The sequence below is a fragment of the Phyllobates terribilis genome, unplaced genomic scaffold (assembly GCF_046119375.1).
Source record: "Phyllobates terribilis strain yellow unplaced genomic scaffold, ASM4611937v1 Scaffold_2__4_contigs__length_985480577, whole genome shotgun sequence".
NCBI classification, from domain to species: domain Eukaryota; kingdom Metazoa; phylum Chordata; class Amphibia; order Anura; family Dendrobatidae; genus Phyllobates; species Phyllobates terribilis.
In genome coordinates, this window is record NW_027362762.1 from 96,695,156 (window position 1) to 96,711,831 (window position 16,676).

The 16,676-nt window shown below is 43.1% G+C and overlaps 1 protein-coding gene across 1 annotated transcript in view; it reads left to right on the forward strand.

Moving 5' to 3' along the window:
• Positions 1-16,676, forward strand: part of DDX10 (DEAD-box helicase 10) — a 178,986-nt gene that overhangs the window by 86,842 nt on the left and 75,468 nt on the right. Inside the window, exons 15-16 of the mRNA XM_073662435.1 lie at positions 822-989; positions 12,053-12,109. Of these exons, the coding sequence (XP_073518536.1) occupies positions 822-989; positions 12,053-12,109 (225 nt within the window). The remainder of the gene's footprint in view (positions 1-821; positions 990-12,052; positions 12,110-16,676) is intronic.

Below are 16,676 nucleotides of genomic sequence, written 5' to 3' on the forward strand. Positions count from 1 at the left end.
CCTTACACGTAATGCAGAGTTGAGCTAGACTCTCCAGTACACAGAGGAGATCATTGCATAGTGCCATAGTGGTACCCTTACATGTAATGCACAGTTTTGAGCTAGTCTCTCCAGTACACACAGGAGATCATTGCCCAGTGCCATAGTGGTCCCCTTACATGTACTGCACAGTTGAGCTAGTCTCTCCAGTACACAGAGCGGATCATTGCATAGTGCCATAGTGGTCCCCTTACACGTAATGCAGAGTTGAGCTAGACTCTCCAGTACACAGAGGAGATCATTGCATAGTGCCATAGTGGTACCCTTACATGTAATGCACAGTTTTGAGCTAGTCTCTCCAGTACACACAGGAGATCATTGCCCAGTGCCATAGTGGTCCCCTTACATGTACTGCACAGTTGAGCTAGTCTCTCCAGTACACAGAGCGGATCATTGCATAGTGCCATAGTGGTCCCCTTACACGTAATGCAGAGTTGAGCTAGACTCTCCAGTACACAGAGGAGATCATTGCATAGTGCCATAGTGGTACCCTTACATGTAATGCACAGTTTTGAGCTAGTCTCTCCAGTACACACAGGAGATCATTGCCCAGTGCCATAGTGGTCCCCTTACATGTACTGCACATTTGAGCTAGTCTCTCCAGTACATAGAGCAGATCATTGCATAGTGCCATAGTGGTCCCCTTACACGTAATGCACAGTTGAGCTAGACTCTCCAGTACACAGAGGAGATCATTGACCAAGCTTGTGTTGTTACATATGAAAAACCAGAGCCATGCGCTTCATCTACTCAACTGAGCACATTTTTTTTTCTATTTGCAGGCAGTACAACAATGGCCCCCAGTACAGAAAGCGGCAGTACAAGATACTTGTGGCGGTGATGAGGATGATCAAAACGGCATTGATTTGACTAAAGCGAGAGAACGTCTGACTGAGGAGGACAAATACGACAAAGAGACATACAGGCAAAAAATCAAGGAAAAACACCGGGTAAGAACAATTTTTCTGTTTTTGTAATATTTCTGTATTTTTGGAACTACTTGTTGAGAACTTTGCAGTTTTTCCTCTATCCATGATTACTATCTGCTCTTTTACTAGCAAGAACATTTACCCATATTAAGAAATTAAAAATCTTGCAATTTTCACCCTGGTCACTAGGCCTTATACCTAGACTGAGTGAAAAACAAGGTCTCCTATGAAGTTCAGCCTGTGACTTGGCATCACGGGAGTTCGAAGGTCTCAGTCATGGAGGTCTTCTGCATGCACCCGACTAAAATGTCAACACACTTCTCACCCCACAACATCCCACTGTGTTGCCACCACATCAATGCCACTATCAGAGATTGACAGCAGCATCTAAACGGTTAACAGCAGCGATTGGAGCTCCAGTTGCTGCTGTTAGAAGCACAGTGCCAGTTGTATAACACAGCCAGCGCCTGGCCTTTATGGTGTGGGCTCAGCTCTTGAGCTCGCTCCATGACTTAATAATATGTCATGGAGCAGGAATGGGTTAAGAAGGCTGTTTCCCATTTATCACCTTGTCTAAATGAGCCTCTAAGCACTGCTCAGAGATTTCTTGAAATCTGATGATGCTGCTCCTCCTACCACTCCCATGAACCAATTAGTATCCATCTGGTAAACGCTCCCATATGCTTCATGCAGGCGTCAGATATTCATTGCTTTTATAGTTATTGCAGAATTTGCGAACTGAAAATGTATCTGTCTTTGGGGCATAAATACCCAATGTGAGTCTTCCTAGCAGTGTCCTATATTTCTCAGAGTTTTGCTTAAGCTTTGGGTTATGTTAATGAATCCATAATTAATGTATTCGTTTAATCTCTCTAATAAGAACCGCTGCTCGCTGATGAGAAAAAAGTTGAATTTCTGGAATAGAATAATGAACAAAGCACAAAAGAAAACATTAATATATCACCCCCACCCATTACTTCTCCATAGTGGCGGGATATCACTGTGCCGTCACAGAACGCTATTATTAAACACGCGTGTGAGCGCGATATGATTGCTATGTATCTTCACATTATCGCATCAGTTATCACATTAGTTACCAATAATTGAATTTTTTCCTTATTCACTGCACTGCCGAGAGGGGTAAATGTGCAAGGAGAATGCTTTACAGCTATCCTTAGCGGAGTGTCGCTGGCTCTTTTTTACAGCTATCCTTAGCGGAGTGTCGCTGGCTCTTTTTTACAGCTATCCTTAGCGGAGTGTCGCTGGCTCTTTTTTACAGCTGTCCTTAGCGGAGTGTCGCTGGCTCTTTTTTACAGCTGTCCTTAGCGGAGTGTCGCTGGCTCTTTTTTACAGCTGTCCTTAGCGGAGTGTCGCTGGCTCTTTTTTACAGCTAGCCTTAGCGGAGTGTCGCTGGCTCTTTTTTACAGCTGTCCTTAGCGGAGTGTCGCTGGCTCTTTTTTACAGCTATCCTTAGCGGAGTGTCGCTGACTCGTTTTTACAGCTAGCCTTAGCGGAGTGTCGCTGGCTCTTTTTTTACAGCTATCCTTAGCGGAGTGTCGCTGGCTCTTTTTTTACAGCTATCCTTAGCGGAGTGTCGCTGGCTCTTTTTTTACAGCTATCCTTAGCGGAGTGTCGCTGGCTCTTTTTTACAGCTAGCCTTAGCGGAGTGTCGCTGGCTCTTTTTTACAGCTAGCCTTAGCGGAGTGTCGCTGGCTCTTTTTTACAGCTAGCCTTAGCGGAGTGTCGCTGGCTCTTTTTTACAGCTAGCCTTAGCGGAGTGTCGCTGGCTCTTTTTTACAGCTGGCCTTAGCGGAGTGTCGCTGGCTCTTTTTTACAGCTGTCCTTAGCGGAGTGTCGCTGGCTCTTTTTTACAGCTGTCCTTAGCGGAGTGTCGCTGGCTCTTTTTTACAGCTGTCCTTAGCGGAGTGTCGCTGGCTCTTTTTTACAGCTGTCCTTAGCGGAGTGTCGCTGGCTCTTTTTTACAGCTAGCCTTAGCGGAGTGTCGCTGGCTCTTTTTTACAGCTAGCCTTAGCGGAGTGTCGCTGGCTCTTTTTTACAGCTAGCCTTAGCGGAGTGTCGCTGGCTCTTTTTTACAGCTAGCCTTAGCGGAGTGTCGCTGGCTCTTTTTTACAGCTAGCCTTAGCGGAGTGTCGCTGGCTCTTTTTTACAGCTAGCCTTAGCGGAGTGTCGCTGGCTCTTTTTTACAGCTAGCCTTAGCGGAGTGTCGCTGGCTCTTTTTTACAGCTAGCCTTAGCGGAGTGTCGCTGGCTCTTTTTTACAGCTAGCCTTAGCGGAGTGTCGCTGGCTCTTTTTTACAGCTAGCCTTAGCGGAGTGTCGCTGGCTCTTTTTTACAGCTAGCCTTAGTGGAGTGTCGCTGGCTCTTTTTTACAGCTAGCCTTAGCGGAGTGTCGCTGGCTCTTTTTTACAGCTAGCCTTAGCGGAGTGTCGCTGGCTCTTTTTTACAGCTAGCCTTAGCGGAGTGTCGCTGGCTCTTTTTTACAGCTAGCCTTAGCGGAGTGTCGCTGGCTGTAACTTTGATGCGGGATTTAATTCCTTTATCTTCTATTAAAGGGAATTGGACCCTGCAAAATTGTTGAAGTTGGAGCATGAGCAAAAAAATCCCACAAGTTTAATCTGTATTGTGCTGCGGTTCCAAATGGGAGTTCCCCAACAGCGAAGTGTCCTTGTTCTCTGCACTGAATGCTCCTCTGCTCGAGTGCTGGATCTAGGATAGGGTTGAGCAAAACAATTTGCTTAATCCCCTCATCCAGTGGCCAAATCAGTAGTCTATGGCTGCCGGACCTGAGCACTAGGAGCTTCCTACTTCTGGCCAGCACCCTAGGTGCCTCTTCTGATTAGACCTTACAATGCCATGTCGGTGTGTGACGATCATAGGCCGTGGGAAGCTTGCAATCCCCTGGTCACACTGCCACGTTGCACCAGTTTGGCCTCTAGACGAGGGACCAGCTAGTCATTTTACTCAACTTTCATCTAGTGGTCTTCTAAACCGATGCTGAAGATGTCACTAAAGAGCAGAGCATTTACTGCAGAGCCCAGAACGATTCCCACTAAGACAACGACCAGGTCATTTTTACCGCACAGTGAAATGCCATGTTTGTAAAACTCCAAAAACAATGGTGTAATTGTGTTTTGTTTTTTTTATTATTATTATTATTATTATTATTATTATTATTATTATTATTAGAGAATTCGGTTTCTTTCTCCTCCTGGACTGATCAAGTCATTCTCAATTCATGAGAAAAGTCTGTCTCTGTGTATATAGACTAATCCATTACTGAGATAGGAGCTGACAGCTGGTGCTCATAAAGTTCTATGGAGAACTGTAACCGTCGTTTCAGGAGAACTTGCAGTAGAATGTCTGTCTTCCTCTAGCTCCTCCCTCCTCCATAGAATTTTAAAAGCACCAACTACCATCTCTTATCTCTGAAGACAGATTTTACTCCTGAATTAAGAGTGATCCAAGCAGATTACTCTGATATTTTACAAAGTTGTTTATTTTCATGTGCACTATTGATTTCTGAAATAATGGTTATAATGGCGGTTGCTCTTAAGACTTTTGTAATTTTCTCGTTATTTCTTCGTTTGTTATTGGGTCACACGACTGTAATTTTTAACCGATGTTCAGACCACAATTATCAGTTTCTGTACGCACCCAGCATTGTGACCGCGGTTATGATAACTGTGCTAATTTGTGCACTAAGTATAGCCACAAATCACGTAGGATTACTTTTTAATTGCTGAACGTTTATAATACATTCTTTTATGTTTTCATTAAATTTCTAATTAAAGATACTCTCTTTGCACATACGTCGTAATTAGATGTATTTTTAGGTGTTTTGTACCGACGTGTTACATTTATTATGGCTGTTTGAAATGGGTTATGGCTTCGGAGTAATGGCTGTGAAGTGCCGTTTAATCAGTTGTCTTAATTACTTGTTTGGGCGCGTTTCACCTTGTTGTCAGGATGGGGTATAAAACGTTAAAAATATCTGTATCCAACAGTCTTGTGGGCCAGCAAAAGTCTAACTTTGCCGGGGGTCCTAACGCCACTCAGTCATCGGCTGATCACAACCCTCTTGACATTGAGCTCTCTATGATGAGGCAACCCCTTTATAACTAGTAAAATTTGATCAAAAGTTGATTAATTTCTTATACGCCTTGCAGTAATTTTCATTACACAATATATAATATCAGACATATTTTAGAGGGGTAGTCTAATGTACAATGAAAAATTATATTGTGGTAAAGTGTTAGATTTTTCTGGCTATGTAAATATTTTTATGCCCAAAAATGACAAGTATTCTCGGAGTGATACCTTTATTGGCTAAGCAGAAAAAAAATAAAAAATAAATATAACTTTTATGCATAGAAGCTCCTTCTTCAGGCAGGATTACAAATGAATTAATAAGACGAGCACACGCAGATGTGAGCAGGTGCTCTTGTCTTAATTCATTTGTAAACTTGCCTGAAGGAGCATCTGTGTGCTGAAAGCTTGAAAATACCTTTATTGGCTAACCAGAAAAAAATATAACTCCGAGAATACTTGTCATTTTTGGGCATATAAAATTTACGGAGGGTTAGTCTAAAATAATAAAAATAATAAAAAAATAATATAAAAAATATTAAAATACAAATATAATACAAATATTTGTATAATAGTGTATATAATAAAAATTAATACAATTAATACACAATAATAATAAACAAAATTGGTCAACATATTGGTAGAAGAAAAGTTTTAACAAATTTATCACATTAAAGGGGTGTTCCCATCTCCAAGATCCTATCCCAACATGTAGTAGGTGTAGTAATAATAATATTAGCAAATACCTTTCTCTGAGGCTGCGTGCCCACTATGCGTTTTTCAAGTGTTTTTGCCTTTCCGCAGCGAAAACGCTTGGTAATATGTGCCCCATGGTCCCCAATGATAATCCACATGGGCTGTGCACATGCTGCGGAAATTTCCGTTGCAGATTATCATTGCGGAAAAATCCGCAGCATGTCTATTCATTTTGCGGACACGCAGCGTAATTGCCGCCATTGACTTGCATTGAAACGCATAATATCCACATGACTACATGTGCACATGCGGATATTAAACGATTCAATGTGCGGATGGTACCCGGGTCTGGAGAAGAGGAGACTTTCCTCCAGACCCGGGTACCATGGTACCTGTTAAAAAAAAGAATTTAAAATAAAAAATAAACATATACTCACCTTCCGATGTCCCCTGGTCTTTTCTCCGCTGCGTCCGGTCTCTTGTACGGCTCGCGGTGGTATGAAAGGACCTTCCATGATGTCATTTAGTCATGTGACAGGTCATGGGACCGCTGACGTCAGCATGAGTAAATGACGTCATGGAAGGTCCTTTCACACCACTGCAAACCATTCAAGAGACCGGACGCAGCGCAGAAAAGACTGGGGGCCATCAGAAGGTGAGTATATGGTTGTGTTTTTTTTTTTTTGTTTTTTTTAATATATTTTACCATTTTTATTCTTATTTTTCAACTATTACTTGGTCACAATATATAAATCCATGCCGGTTGCATGGATTTATATAGTGTGACCAAGTTGTCAAGCACTTTTCCAAGTGATGCTAAAATCGCTTGGAAAAGCTCTTGATAAACGCTTCTACCTGGCAGGAAAAACGCATGTAAAATCCGCATGGGTTTTTCCTGCCAGGGAGATGTGGAAAAAATATGCAGCATTTCTGCATCGTGGGCATTTAGCCTCATTTAGGTTTTTTTTTTTTTTTTTTCCCCATGTGCAGGCTTTGCAGGACCTTAGGTAACCATGGTTACGTCCACTGATAGTGACAGTAATCTAGTTGCTAGTGGTCGTAACCATGGATACCTAAGGTCCTGCAATGCCTACACATGATGAAAGAGACACAGCGAATCAGGAAAACTATTCTACATTTCTAATTGCAGGTATTTGATAATATTATTATTACACCCACTACATATATTGGGATAGGATCTTGGTGATGGGAATACCCCTTTAAAGCAATACTCCTATCTAAAATAATAATAAAAAAAAATAACTATACGTCTTAAGATATGTCACATCGGTGCCTCTTCTAGTGTTTCCCATTGCATCAATGGACAATACGGTTTTTATGTAAAATTCCAGCAGAATTGGAACCACTTTTTAGTCTGATCTCCTGAAATCTGTGATAATGATAAAGCTAAAAAGAATAGAAAACTGGTCATGTTCTTCAGAAACTATTAGTTGACATAAACTCCTTCCAACTCCTCAATAAACATGCAGGCTTCAAGTAGTCTGTCAGCACAAAATGACTGCTCAAACCAAGCACAGGTTCTCTGTGCACCCTTGCCGCAGCCCTTTGCACTCCTCTTCATTGTTTGATAGTTTTGACTTTACAGGATCCAAAGGGGGCAGAGATGTATGGAAAACGAGTAAGTGGATGAGTGAATTGTTCTGCTCTGCCTCACCGAGGGTGCACCCAAGCACCTGTGCTTGGTTTGGACAGTCATTCTGTGCGGGCAGCCCTTTTTGCATGGAATTTCCCTTGCCTAAGAGAAAAGACCCCCATAAAGTTTAGATTAAAGTTGGCTGAACCCTCCGATATCGGATGACCTAATGTGTATGCAGGGCTCTTCACATCTATCACTCTCGCTGTATGAGCTAGCACCAGCCTTCTCTACTACCCCTATTGGAAACATGTGAACGCTAAGCCGAGCTGAACGTTCTTGTGCGTGGGGGAAACACTGTTGTGTTATTTGAAGCTCCTGGTTTCCAGTTTTAAATCTCCAGTAGAGTCTCCAACTATCATGGGTCTTTCTTAACATCGGTCTTATGGGTTATAGGGTCAGTTTGGGTCCCTTTAACCTTCGCCCACTATAGTTATTTACTCTCAAAGGGAGCGAGAGCGGATTTCTGATGAACGCGCGTTGGGACATTTATCGCCGATCTATTACCAGCTTCATTTTACTTTTCCAATTCGGTGTTTGTTTCCCATTACTAATCGCGATAACCGAAAACCGCTTGTATGCAAAGTGCCGGCTTTACTCCACACTGTTAACGCTAAGGATCTCTCGTAAATGGAAAAGTAAAGCAAAGTTAAAAAAAGAAAAAAATGAGGACTTGTAAAGCTGTTGTCAGCAGGATATGTGCACACTTCATATCATTGGCTTTCAAATGGGGATATTAACGGGAAAGCTCATAGGCAGGAAACTGCACCGAGCGCTGCTCTGCTCTGAGAGCGCTGCTCTGCGACCACTGAGGTGTGCCAGATTTTTCTTAGAGATCAAAAAGTAATGTACTGTGAATTACAGTAAATGCTGCCTGACCTTATAGACGTCACCTTTATCTTCTAAGACGGGATAAAGATGCTTGATAATTTAGTAATAGTCAGCGCTGAATATTAGAGACAAGAAAAGGAGCTCACTCTCTGTGAAGCAATGTTTTATAGATTTCTCTTAATGCATAAAGCAGTCTGGATAACTGCAGTCTTTATACGAGAAGTATTGATTTGGCTTCAAAAGGGAAACGCTTAAATACTCAGCTTATTCTATTTTTTTCCTTTTCCCTCAACCTCCCCTACTTTACTCTGACCTGTTGTGTAGGTTTGGGGATTCCTGTTCCCGCTCATTGCTCCATCTTGTTGCCCTTAGACAACTACAGCCGGTCTGTAAAGAAGAAAGGCCACAGGACTTTATATGTAGTGTCAGTTTTTGACCTTTAAAATAGCACAATTAGTCTTAGACGTGATGAGGCTGACAAACTTACTTAAAAGTCAGGATAACTGTATAAGCTTGGTATTAAAATTAACATTTTGAGTCCAGCTATAGAGTGTGAGAGGTCTTGAAGTCCTGTGTATTTACTATTCACCCACCCAGCCTGAATGGCATCTGCAGCTTGTACTGAGCAGTGTGAGATCTCAGGGAGGAGAGACATTGAGGAGCTGTCGGTCAGGCTAGGTGAGCGGAGATGAGTTTTACAGTCATTCTGACATTTGGTCAAAGCTAGAAAATCAGGTATCAAAAATCGGGTATGACCTCTATTTATTAAAGGGGTTGTCCACTTATTAGACAACTCGTTCTTAAATACTGTGTTCCACATTGTAAAATAAATGATATTCTCCTTCCACCCCAGCGATGTTGGCGCGGAGTCTCCCAACGCGAACGTGACGTTGTTATACCATGTTAACGCTGCAGGCAGTCAGTGGCCACTAATGGACTTCAGTTCTCATACTTACCTTGGATAAAACTCAGACATCTGAGGGAGGTTTGAGAACTCTTGCCAATTAGCGACTCCTGATTGGCATAAAAATGACACACGAGTGTCGGGAGAACCCGTTCTGATATCGCTGTAACTGCGCCGATGCCGGAGGTGAGTATCTGTTTTATTTTTCACTGGAATACAGTATTTATGAAGTGATTGCCTTAGTAGTATGTACAGTTTATATTGTGAAATCTGGTTACAGATCTGCTTTGAGGCAATGAATAGCATCTAACACATCTTTTTATTTTAGAAAAATTTCTATTTAATGTTTGCTTATATTATGAAATTGGTATAGTTGGACAACATGAAAACATGCTATTAAACTTGCTTTTGTCTATCTGCTGTTTAGTCTCCTGCAAATGAAAGCTTTTGTCTTACATAGTGTACTGATTGTTGCAAAGGAAATAGACCATCAGACACAGGCCAACTGTGCACTGTAGTTACATTCTGGTCTGAGGAGTTCACTCCTGAGATCCCAGCGACCCTTTTCCCACCCATTTATATATTCCTGGAGATGAATTAATAAACTTTTTTTGTTATTTAAAATTAGCATTGTATATTCTTTCGAAAGAGTTTTGTTCTCTGCAGGATTTATTCTATACAGTAGTTTAACAGCTACTCCCTCTACATCCCTCTCAGCTCCTGACCGAGCTGTTCTTATCAGTCCTGCGAAATCACAAGGCCTTGCCCCCACCATCCAAAGTAGTTCTTTTAATCATTGCTCTCACGTCAGCCATGTGCTTGTTCAAAAGTCCTGTTATGCAAATAGCACTGTAGACTTCAGAAAAGCACTGGTAGACTGTTAATGTGTCACAGTAGCAATAAGCTCAGCAAAAGGAAGAAGCTACTGAATCAGAACTGCCACTCAAGGTGTAATGCACGCCCCCCCCCAAGCAACAATGAAGTGAAGAGACTGGAAAACTGTGTGCTGCTTAAGACACAAGTTGAGAATCGCCCTTTAACGACCAAACATCACACACTTATGGCGCTTGGTGTGAACTCTTGTCAAGCACCACTAAAAATGTCTAATGAAGCTCCTTCAATTTAGTTTGACACGTGGAGACCCCGAGAAGGCGATAGGAGTGGTTTATAACTACTTCTGGCTTTTTTTTTTTTTGATTGACTATCATAAGTAATATTTCATTTATCCAAAAAGGTTAATCCGATAGTGGCCCATTTTTCCGATCAATGAAGCCTTTATGATGTGTGTTTTCTAGGGTTGTTTGTGTGTGATCTATGGCCACAAGTCATGGATTTCCCCCCATCCTCGCCAGCGCAGGAAGACAGCAGTGCCAGGGAATAGATTTGCATTTGTGAAGTTCAGACAGTGCTCCAAAAAATGTAAAGACAGATTTGTCTCTCATAGTTACTGCAAATTGAAGAAATAAATCATGGGATATCTCATTATATTTCTCCTTGCATACTGCGGCTGAATTTAAATTGCCTTTTGTTGCAGCGGCACCAAATGATTCTTCCTTATCATCCCAGGCGCAGATGGCTGGAAAACAGCAGAAGGTGATGGGGTCACTCGCCGCACTTTTGTTTTACACTGGCATCCACTTGGCTGAACTCTTCAGTCTTCTCCTTGTGATGTTACAGTATTTTGAAGTGTAAGGACTACGGCCTCCTCAAGTGCATGGAGGAGGATAATGTTTAGTCATTTCTTTTTTTTTTTTTTTTTTTTTTCCTCCCGGTTTATCATTTTGTACATACTATGGCACGGGACCTGACTGGTATAATGATGAACTGCAGGACCTAGTCCGGTATTTGGGTATGGTAGCTGAAATATCTCGAATTTCATAACTTATTGCAAACGCAGTTAAAGGGGAGCAAATAGTTTACAGCTTCCCATCAAGAAAGTTATCCGACCCCTTTTTAAGATGTTAAAAAAAAAATCAGAACTGTAGACCTGCTCTTTAAAATTGAGAAAAAAAATAAATAAAACTGGGGGAGAGAAAAAAATAATACAAATATTTTGTATGTGTGTATGTATTGAATTTTTCCCCAATTTTCTTAATTTTCTTTATTTAAAAAAAAAAAAAATATATAGATATATGTATTCCCCCCCAATGTTGTATGTAATAAAATTGGGGCAAAAAGAATAAAATTTATATATATTATAAAACCAGTTACGTTCACGGTAACCTAATCAAGCCCGCTATCGCCCCGTGTTGTAATGATCACCGGCACTGGCGTTGTTTTTTATTTTTCTCTCCTTTCTACCTCTAAAGAATCATGAACAATGAGCCTTCCATTAACTTCTAATTGTGTTCTACTGCTGTCGTTGTGAACGAGGCGCACAGACGTCAGAGTTTATTATAATTTTATAGTCTCACTGTGTTAATGTTACACAAAATGTTTTTTGCGATCCTTCTTGAACAAGAGCGGAGAATAATTTGTGATATTTTTCCATTTACTTGTAATTTAAAGGCGCAAAGTTCATTTTGACTTGAGCAGAACAGAAATGAGTGGCGTTCCTCATGTCGCATTCCTCTACTTGTGATTTCTTAGTTTTAATTTTTCTTCTTTTGAAAATTGTTAGCCATGTATTAATCAGGAAGTTAAATGCCACCTTGTCACAGGTAATATACCCTGTCTGTAGTCTGAGAGCCGCCTGGGGGACACTGTACCGCCTGGTGCCGCCAGTGCACACATCGTCCTGCTCATGGAGGGTTGCAGGGTATAACTGACAGGGTACGGGATATGTATGAATAACGCTGCAATGTTTCTATAACGTACAGTTTGTATAATGCTACTGATGTGCAATATAATATTGTGTGATGTTGCCTAGTACTCACAGATCTGTATTTTACAGGAAAGACGACTAAAGGAAAAGGAAGCAAAGAGAGAGGCCCACAAGAAACCAGAAGAGGTAAGACTTTCCGTCTTTACACGACTTCACATTGCATTATTTTTAGTGGATGGAAGAAAATGTTATATCATAGAGAATATGCTTCCCACATATCACAATGGCCCAATCTTTGGAGTAAAAAGGTTTTTTTCCCCTTCAATTATATTCTTCATTCTCCTTCCTTCCTTTCCTCTTCTCCTTCTTTCTTCTACTCTTTCTTCTTCGTTCTCCGTCCGTCCTTCCTTCTACGTCCGTTGACAATCAATTTCACATGCTGTTGTGCAAATGGAATAGACAATAGATGGAAATTATTGGCAATTATCAAGACACCCTCAATAAAGGAGTGGTTCTGCAGGTGAGGACCACAGACCACATCTCAGTACCAATGCTTTCTGGCTGATGTTTTGGTCACTTTTGAATGTTGGTTGTGCTTTCATACTCGTGGTAGCATGAGACGGACTCTACAACCCACAGAAGTTGGTCAGGTAGTACAGCTCATCCAGGATGGCTCATCAATGCGAGCTGTGGCAAGAAGGTTTGCTGTGTCTGTCAGCGTAGTGTCCAGAGGCTGGAGGCGCTACCAGGAGACAGGCCAGTACACCAGGAGACGTGGAGGGGGCCGTAGGAGGGCAACAACCCAGCAGCAGGACCGCTACCTCTGCCTTTGTGCAAGGAGGAACAGGAGGAGCACTGCCAGAGCCGTGCAAAATGACCTCCAGCAGGCCACAAATGTGCATGTGTCTGCAGAAACGGTTAGAAACCGACTCCATGAGGGTGGTATGAGGGCCCGACGTCCACAGATGGGGGTTGTGCTCACAGCCTAACACCGTGCAGGACGCTTGGCATTTGCCACAGAACACCAGGATTGGCAAAGTCGCCACTGGTGCCCTGTGCTCTTCACCGATGAAAGCAGGTTCACACTGAGCACAAGTGACAGACGTGACAGAATCTGGAGACGCCGTGGAGGGCGATCTGCTGCCTGCAACATCCTTCAGCATGACCGGTTTGGCAGTGGGTCAGTAATGGTGTGGGGTGGCATTTCTTTGGAGGGCCGCACAGCCCTCCATGTGCTTGCCAGAGGTAGCCTGACTGCCATTAGGTACAGAGATGAGATCCTCAGACCCCTTGTGAGACCATATGCTGGTGCGGTTGTCCCTGGGTTCCTGCTAATGCTGGACAATGCCAGACCTCATGTGGCTGGAGTGTGTCCGCAGTTCCTGCAAGATGAAGGCATTGAAGCTATGGACTGGTGCGCCCGTTCCCCAGACCTGAATCCGATTGAGCACATCTGGGACATCATGTCTCGCTCCATCCACAAACGTCACGTTGCACCACAGATTGTCCAGGAGTTGGGGATTCTTTAGTCCAGGTCTGGGAGGAGATCCCACAGGAGACCATCCGCAACCTTATCAGGAGCATGCCCCGGCGTTGTAGCGAGGCCATACAGGCACGTGGAGGCCACACACAATACTGAGCCTCATTTTGACTTGTTTTAAGGACATTACATCAAAGTTGGATCAGCCTGTAGTGTGTTTTTCCACTTTAATTTTGGGGGTGACTCCAAATCCAGGCCTCCATTGGTTAATAAATTTGATTTCCATTGATGATTTTTGTGTGATTTTGTTGTCAGCACATTCAACTTTGTACAGAACAAAGTATTCAATGAGAATATTTCATTCATTCAGATCTAGGATGTGTTGAGTGTTCCCTTTATTTTTTTGAGCAGTGTATATACATATGCATTTTAGTTAAAGGATCATAGAAATAGTTCATAGACAAGAAGGCAGTATGGTGTCAGGTCATTACTGCGGTGGGAGGCATTACTGCTTGTTTCTCAGAAGTACCGTATTTTTCGGACCATAAGACGCACTTTTTTCCCCCCAAATTTGGGAGCAAAATGGGGGGTGCGTCTTATGGTCCGAAAGTAACTTACCAGTGGTGGTGGAGCGGGATCGGCAGCAGATGGCAGAAGAGGTATCTGCCTGGGAGCTGGGGCCGGTTTCTTGATGTGAGCTGCTTCCGGTGCGCGCGGCCATCTTTCTGAAGCTGATCTACAGGAAAATGGCCACCGGAGCCGGCGTATGCGCTCTGCTACGCCGGCGGCCATTTTCCTGTAGATCTCCGCTTCGGAAAGATGGGCGCGAGCATCAGAAGCCGCTCACTCCGCTCTGCCACGCTACTCACAGGAAGACACCGGCCTCGGTACCAGGCCCCAAGCCCCCAGCCACCACTCACCCAGGCCCCAAACCCCAGCGCCAGCCACCTCTCACCCAAGCCCCCAGCCACCTCTCACCCAAGCCCCCAGCCACCACTCACCCAGGCCCCAAGCCCCCAGAGCCAGCCACCACTCACCCAGGCACCCAAGCCCCCAGCACCAACAACCAGACGCCCAGCGCAAGCCACCAGGCCCCCAGCCCACCAGCGCCAGGCCACCAGGTGCCCAGTGCAGGCCACCAGGCACCCAGGCCACCAGCGCCAGGCCCGGCTTCCTGAAGGACCTTGCCTCCTATGCCCCAGCTACACGGCCCATCCAGGTAAGATACCTATTCAGACTATAAGACTGAACCCCAACTTATCAAAATTTTTTTTTTCCTATTTTCCACCCCAAAATTTGGGGTGCGTCTTATGGTCAGGTGCGTCTTATAGTCCGAAAAATACGGTAAATTGCAATATATGGCTACTATACATCAGTTGCATATCTGCTTGACACGACCTACTAAAACTGTATGCGACCTCAGATTTTTTATTTTTCCCTTTTTCTCCTATAGGCTGAAATGGAGCTTGCATGCCATGATCGACAAAATACTGCCTATTATTCCCTATCTTGTTTTAAACCTATATATTTTTTATATATAATAACTTAAGTCTGATGTGCTGAACTGACCCTATTTTTTATATTGAAGCATCTAATGAGCGTGTGTAAAAGTGATTAAGGGAGTGGGCAGGGTCCGCTGTGACATCACCTATGGTGACTGGTGGATCCTGTGTTATCAGCTGTGTATAGAGGTGTGACCTGTCATTGTAATCCTGTTTCTGATAAGGAGCCTGATGAAAACTCTTCCTTAATTGATAGGAACGAAACGCTCATTGAACGTTCAGATCATAGGAAGCTGAATAAAATGATACCTTGATATCTGTGATCCGATATCTTATTCCAGAGAAATCCGTGTTTTTCTTAATTTGTAAATGAGCTGCTAAGATCTCTGGGCTGTACATAGATCTCCCTGAGAATTTGCCTCCAGAGATTATTGTAAATGAAAGGAGGAGTTACCAGTGTGAGACATGTAATGACTGACTGCTCTCCTGATCTACATGTCTCACACTGGTAACTCCTTCTTTCATTTATAATAATCTCTGGAGGCGGCTTTCTCTGGAATAAGAATTCGGATCACAGATATCAAGGTATCATTTTATTCCGCTTCCTATGACCTACATGTCCATATAGACTGATTAGGAGGATTGATCCTACTGACAGATTCCCTTTAAGGTGCCAAAGTCATGAAGCTATTTTTTCTTGAAGCAATGTCGGGGGATTCCTTTGTACATGATGGAGCGTGACACCATTCTTTTTCTTTATGAAATTGAAGGCTTACAGAGGTACCGTATCTGCAAGGAGACAGCCACTTGCATAAGAGCTGGGGGTGCACAGATTTGCTATGTGCATGAGTTCTTAAAGGGGTTTCCAGGATTGACTGCTTTCCTTCAGAAGTGGCTCCACACTTTTGAGTGACGTCTGTTACTGCAACTCTGTTCCACAGCAGTAACTGAAGTTGAATTGCAATACTAGAAACAACCTGTTTTACAGGTGTGGCACTGTTATGTAACGTTGGCAGCTGTGTTTTCCTAATCCCATACAAACCCTTTAAAGGAGTTTCTTGGCCAAAATGGATTACCTGGTCTTCTCGTCTTTTGCGAAGGTTATTTTCATAATTTTTTATTTTCTGTTCCCCGCCTTGCTGACGTCCATGCTCGTTATGTCCCTGATCCTCCTGTCTGTAGATCGCCTGCATTCATTGTGCGCCCGTCCTCACTGCCCATCACACTGAACAATGCGGATAATTATCTATACAGCCGCTGAAATGGGGAATAATTATTCCGTCATAAGAGATAGAAAGTCTTGGACTACTAACTATTAAGAAACACTTTGTCTTCTAACAAAGGGTCTAAATGTGGAGCTTTCTGGAGCTCGGCGGCATCGGAAGTGTAAGGATTCACATCTTTTTCTGATTACTTCTTCTCTACCCATTTGTCTGACCATCGCGAGCGGTCGTGATGAAGATGGCCACCTGTCTATTAAACTCCTTCTGTATCCAAGAGGGAAACATCAGCTTCGTTCCTGAATAAACTCGATCAAATCTATAATTAGTGATTACTTGGGTTCCAGTATTGCGTTCACGATAGCAATAAACACTGGATTGAAGTAGGGTGATGACCGGACAACCAGGAGTGATCGCCTGGTGGGTGATCGTTACTCAGAAGCGGCCATACACGTTGTATCCGTAGTGGCCATATATGCACAGTAAAAATCTTTAATGAAAACACTTTCTTGGGTTGTGATTAAAAAAAAGAAAAACAATCCAACAACCTG